This window comes from Anneissia japonica, unplaced genomic scaffold (assembly GCF_011630105.1).
Source record: "Anneissia japonica isolate Jap-2015-1 unplaced genomic scaffold, ASM1163010v1 scaffold287720_len810639_cov167, whole genome shotgun sequence".
Taxonomy (NCBI): Eukaryota; Metazoa; Echinodermata; class Crinoidea; order Comatulida; family Comatulidae; genus Anneissia; species Anneissia japonica.
This window is the reverse complement of record NW_022736945.1, coordinates 254,539-260,971: the sequence shown is the minus strand read 5'-3', so window position 1 is coordinate 260,971 and position 6,433 is coordinate 254,539. Positions and strand designations below refer to the sequence as shown.

General features: G+C 31.7%; 1 protein-coding gene across 1 annotated transcript in view; it reads right to left on the bottom strand.

Annotated features, from left to right (window-relative positions):
- Nucleotides 1–1,273: 1,273 nt before the first annotated feature.
- Nucleotides 1,274–6,433, bottom strand: part of LOC117117027 (doublesex- and mab-3-related transcription factor A2-like) — a 13,997-nt gene continuing 8,837 nt past the window's right edge. Inside the window, exons 2-3 of the mRNA XM_033261205.1 lie at nucleotides 2,722–3,546; nucleotides 1,274–2,173 (exon numbers count right to left, since the gene is read on the bottom strand). Coding sequence (XP_033117096.1) covers nucleotides 2,172–2,173; nucleotides 2,722–3,546 — 827 coding nt within the window. The 3' untranslated portion in view covers nucleotides 1,274–2,171. The remainder of the gene's footprint in view (nucleotides 2,174–2,721; nucleotides 3,547–6,433) is intronic.

Here is a 6,433-nt window from a genome sequence, read left to right as displayed (position 1 = left end):
TTTCCAATTTATTTATCATACAATGTTAACGATCATAGACTTCAACGAATGTTAAAACACCTAATTATATACAACATAAAACAAACAACAATTCGTATTTCAGCGTATATATACTCATAATATAAAACGTCAGAATAAATAAATAGTGAGCAAAAATGCATCAGGTTTTCCGTTAGTTACGCTTGTTCTTTTGTTCATGGAGGTATAAAATACATTTTATTTTATACATCCATGGTATGTTGGCCTATTCTATCCAATCTCAAGATGCAAAAGAAAAAAAAGAGTGAAAGTGTCTAAAGAATTATTCTAAAATAGAGTGAAATAACAATTAAAAATGAATGGAATATAACTCTATTGCTGAGTGAATTTCACGATTATTTCACAATGTAAGAATAAAAGGTACTTTTTTAAAGGCAGGCATACAATAGACACTGTTTTAAAGTGAAATATCCTCTTTCGCAGTTAGTGCTGATTTTGAAATTTAAACTAATTAAAATTAGTTAATGTGCTTTTAAACAACATCAGCACACATTGTGATTAAATCAAAAAGCCAAGTAATGAACAAAAATGATAACCATTTTCTGTCTTCTCTCTTGGTTATTATTATTCACCTTAGGCTATAAATTATTACGAAGCCACCCCTTCTCAAGGGTGGTTGAAAGAGTAGGCATCGTCCTGCCTATAGACTGAATCCGTTTTAATATAATTGTCAACAATACCGTAACTGTCATAATAAAATACAATGAAAAAATATTTATTTCAATCTTGATAAGACTTACTGTATGAGTTCAAGAATCAAATTAAAAAGAAATTTGATATTGTAAAAACGTTTCCAATGCAATACTGTACTCCTAATCTAACTTTTCTGAACGTCAAAAACACATTTAACACCTCACGGCAAATCATTTGGGTTGAAGTAGAAACAAGTAATTTTACATAACGTTGGAAATACTATTATATTACATCTTGAAAGGAAAAGGGGAATAATAATTTACATATCTTAGTTATAAACAACCATCTACAATATACAATAATTTATACCAAAGTTATTTATAGGAAACTAAATTTGCTTGGCTCAATGCTTGCACGTTTTTGATATCAAAGTGTTGATGAATTTTACTTAAAATGTTAAAGATATTCTGCAGGTGATAATATCTGAACGAAATCTAATTTTGTTGTCAAGTTTGTTGACAAGTTTTTTTCTCGTTCAAATATACACATCTAGATGTGTATAAGAGACAGATATTACATATATATATTACATATTATGTATAATATACATAATGAAAACATATGGGCATACAACAGTTTTTTGATCTGGACATATCAACATCACGTAGACTATTGAATAACTGAATCCAAAGTATCAAACAAATGATCAACTTTATAATTATGACACATCAAACTACATTTCCGCAGGATTTATGTTAAAAAATTGAACGGTACGGTCATCATGTGTGCGTTTGTTGACAAGTTTTTTTCTCGTTCAAATATTAGGGAGTTTCGCAAGCTTCGAAAAGATAACGAATACGGATACGTCATACAGCATATTGTCAAGAATGTTTTAGGCACGAATGACGATAACGACAATGACGTATTCGTATTCGTTATCGTTTTCGTAAGGTTGCGAAATCTCCCTATTAAATCACAAGCTTAACTTATTTGAAATATAAATGTAAGCAATACATATATTGAATTGTATTATTAAATTTCTCAGCTCAGCACAAAATTTATATGCCTATATTTTAATCGAAAAACACGCACAAAAAAAGTGAAAGAAAGTCGCCCATTTTCGTGGCCGATGCTATAGGCCTACTCAGATCAAAATATAATATAGAGCATTTATTTCTGATGGCTTGTCATGCGTTCAAATAGTCGTTTATTTTCAAGTAGGCCTATCATCAAATTACAAGGATGACAATTTGAGATTTAAACCACGAAGTGTAAACGCAAACAGTAAAGCACAATTCGTTTACACGTGAGCATCAATTACCGACTGAATTCAACATTAACAACATGCACGCGTTAACGACCAATCATAGGCCTACATCAGAATCTGGTAGGTTCGCCTCTTGCTTGATGAAAGGAGCAATTACCTGGACCGTTTAGTAATCCAACAGTTGCACATGCCATTGAGCATAACGACCGGCCTTCATCTATATCAGTAGTGTCTCTGAAATAGTAAATGAATAGGTATAAGTAACTGTAATCTGTCACAATATATCGCTCCAATCCATTAAATCATTAAAGTAAACAATATATCTCCCAAATTATGTAATCGTATACATACAGTATTCACTAACCACTTCATAACACTGCATTCAAAACGATATTGTCAATCTTTCTTACGGAATATCCTTTGTTATGACAGATATCAAATTAAAGAAATTGATATAATGATAGTGTCTTCTCTATAGTTGTAATACCATGATTTGCTTACCGATGGAGGTGACGTAACACGAATGGTGTTTATTAAAGTTGATCTCAAAGTAGATAATAAGTGGAAGAGACGGATTGTATTGTATATTGCCAATTATGTACCAGTAATACAGACATATATCTCTTATCTTGTGGGATAAGGCTTTGTATTCACAACAATGATACCTTTCGTTGATTAAACCGTTTAGTCACTACAAATGTGATAAATGGACCAGATACGTAATTATAATAATGTTGAGGAATGTTAATATTAATAATTATAATAATTAATTTTAAACTCACATGAAGCTCCAAACGTTCCATTCTGCCTACCATCTTTTCTTCCACTCATATCTCGCATTAGTCCACTGAAACTGTACTCTGCAGCCGTCGGCGGCCTCATTCCAAACGCTGGGAACATCGCAGGTGGGTAAGGGTTCACAAGAGCTAACCCCCTACCATAAGGTGCATACGCAAACTGCATGTGTGGAAAGGGACCAGTAGGTGACGCCATAGCCGCTCTATCCGTTGCACTCAGAGGAGAAAAAGCCGACTTTATTCCAGAAGAACCCAACGGCGTTGTCGGCAAATAGGGCCGATGAGTCACATAAGTGTTGCTGGAACTCGTTGAAGGGAATGGAAACGCATTTGAAGAGCCATGCGCTGCCTGAGCAGCATGGTGGTTCGAGAGAATTTGTTCGATAGCTTGAACCAAATCTCCATCACAACCTTGAAGAATCAGTTCCAGTACGCTTTTCTTTTGAGATGGAAATAGTTGAATTAAAGTGTCTATTGGTTGTTTACCACTATGTTTAGCAGCTAAAGACAGTGGTGAATCTGGCGGACTTCTGCTCTTTTCTCTATCTCGGCGACTTTCTTTACTCATTGTCTCATCTGCTAGACATATTTTAGGGGAATTTTTATGAGAGATAGTGGGTGAAAGAAGGGGAGAAGTGTTGTTGCAGTCCCGGCTCGTTGGTGAATGTAGTCCAGGGCTAACTGCTTGAATATCTACCATGCTAGAAACTGAACTAGGAGGACTACTTGCGCCGTTTATCATCGCTGATGTTGTAGTAGGTGATACTTGAGAATTAGCATGAATTATTTCTAGTCTTGCTCGTTTGCCATCTAAAAAGGGAAATACAAGAAAACATGAATAGTAGAAAGTTCATCACATTACCAATTGAATGTATATGCTGTATACATATATCAATAGTAATTACATTATTTAATGAAAAAATATATGATGAGTTTATGACATTTTCTTCACTGTTAAAACAAAAAGCATTGTTTATTCTTGTCTATTGGAAAGTTACGGTAGCGATTTTTTTTTGTAGTTTGAGAGAATATTTTTTTTCTGGTTTTTGTTTTAAAAATGTATGTATTTTTTTTATTGTTGATGTACTGTAGGACTATATAATTTTTCCATGAAATTGTTAAAGAAATAAAGAACATGTTGAAAAAAAAACCATGTTGAACAAAAGCCTATAAAATATTGAACTATTTAATTGTTCATATAAATACATGAAACATATATATATAGGTCTATATACTTATAGCATTTGTAATTACATGAAATATATATATAGGCCTATATATATAGGTCTATATATTTATAGCATTTGTAATTATTCATGTAGGCCCTAATGAAATAAACAGATGTCAATTTACATTAATTATTCAATAATTTACATTTCACACACGAAGTTAAAACAGTCACGTTTACCCTAGATTACCATATAATATCGATAATAGTAGCAATTAGCAATGAGATCGAGAAGTTGTGATACAAGCAATAGTGAAGCCAGTGTAACAGAACCTTCAACCACGCATCGATCCCTACCACATACAGCGCATCTTATCTATTCTAGATAAACACCCATGAATGGGTGAATAGATAATTAATATCACAATTAAATATTTATAAATACCTCGGCAATTACTAGAGAGGTGTTGGCAATCATGTGTATTCTTCCGAGATGGGTCGATTATAACAATAAAATTAGTATCAAATTAATTGTAATATAAATCGGAAATTATTGTATATCACTTTAGTTGAAAAACATACGATCAAGTACCATTTGTGAAAAGGTGGCGTTTAGTGCGTCGACTATTACTGGGAAATTATGAATGAGATTACGTAATTGTTAATAAATACATGCGATATTGGTAAATATGAAGATGAATAAAGCCTAAATAGGCCTATGTATAAAGGAATACAAACAAAATATTATACTTTCTTTAAAATTAATCCTAATAAACAAATTTGATTAAATAATTATTATTAATTAATTAAAAATAGGTCAAACTTTGATTAAAAATAAAATAGGAATAAAGAATCTATTCCGTCATAACGTTGCTAAATTATTGTGTGAGTTGATTTTTGTTTCCATAATGTTCAAAACCGCAATATTATTTCCGGAAACCAGTCTGCAAATAAGCGGTTTTCTTTTCAAGATTGCTTTTGTGTGGTTTATACTAAAAACGAAACATTTATTTAAAATGCGGTCAAAACACAAGTGGTTTATGAATCAATTTTATCTAGCGCGGAATTGTAAAAGCAATTAATAGTACACAAGATAAAGAATTATATTGACCTGTGGTAAAAATACAATAAATTAGGAAAAATAAGAATCAAAATTGAAAAGAATCAGACCATTCCCAACGAAACATGGATTGCAACAATTCATTTTTTGCTGATTTACTTATTGCACATTAGCAAAATCCTCAAGGAGTTATGGAAAGATAGGATTTCGGTGTTATTTATGAGTCTGTTAGGTCTAATTGGCGAGCGCAAAAAATATAATTGATAGACAAATACTTATAGGCCTATAGAAAGTACGGTAATAAGTATTATTGATTTTTGTTGTTTATTCTAAAAAATTGTTCAAGGTAGATACATTTAGTATTTTAATTTAATATCATGTATTTTATATAACATTAATTGTTTACAATTGTAGTTTTTCAATTCATATATTCTAAACAAATAATTCCAAAAACGAATAAATTATAATAGTAATGATAATATTAATAATAATTAAAATAATAATTATTAATAATTGGCCTAATGAATAATATAACAATAAACAATTATACTACTATAGTAACAGGACTAATTGGTGTAATTGTACTGTGTTGTCATGGTTTATTGTTCAACAATTTTTATGATAAAAATTGCAATAAAGCTTTTCGTATCGTATCTTAAAAGTGTATATAAGCAGCAAAAATAATAAGAAAGGGCATTTAATATTGATATTGATAACTACTATATATTACTACCATTACCATCACTACCACCACCACCCCTACTGCTACTATACTACTCCTATTCCTCCCATATTTCGTTATATTTAAACACCTTCGAATGTTTTCCTTGACAATTTATGTGAAAAATGAAAAATAGTTCTCTGTGGTATATGATTGACAATGTTAAAAGCTTGGCCTAAAACAATCATTGCCGCTAGCGTTGACAAAACGTCTAAAAGGCTAATTGTAACGAAACGATTCAGTTTGGTCGTTTCCTAAACGACAAACCTGCGGCATTTTATACCAGCGTAGAACGACACACCTGTCTCGGATCGCTGGTAGAATGGTGTCACTCAATCTGTACTCCTGCTATTATTGTGCGATATGAGTACTGTATTTGGAATTAGTCAACAAATTTTCAATTACACGATAAATCGGAAGTTAACAAAAGCCAATAGAACACCACAAACGGGAATCGCCTGGTGTCATATAGAATTGTTGCAAAGTACGTTTTTAACCGGTTCAATCAACGCTAAACTATGCAATTCACACTGCAGTTGGTGAGAATTTTGTATTGACATTAACAATCGTTTGTATTAGAATTTTGTTGAAGGTGCGAATGGTATTTTGAAAGTGTACTTATTCTCATTGTACAAATTTAATATATTATTTCAGGAACGATACTTTTCCTGACCGCCTTACGGCGATTTTTATCTATTTCCTGGTAAAGATATTTATCTAAGACACCGGAATAACAAACGTCTAATAA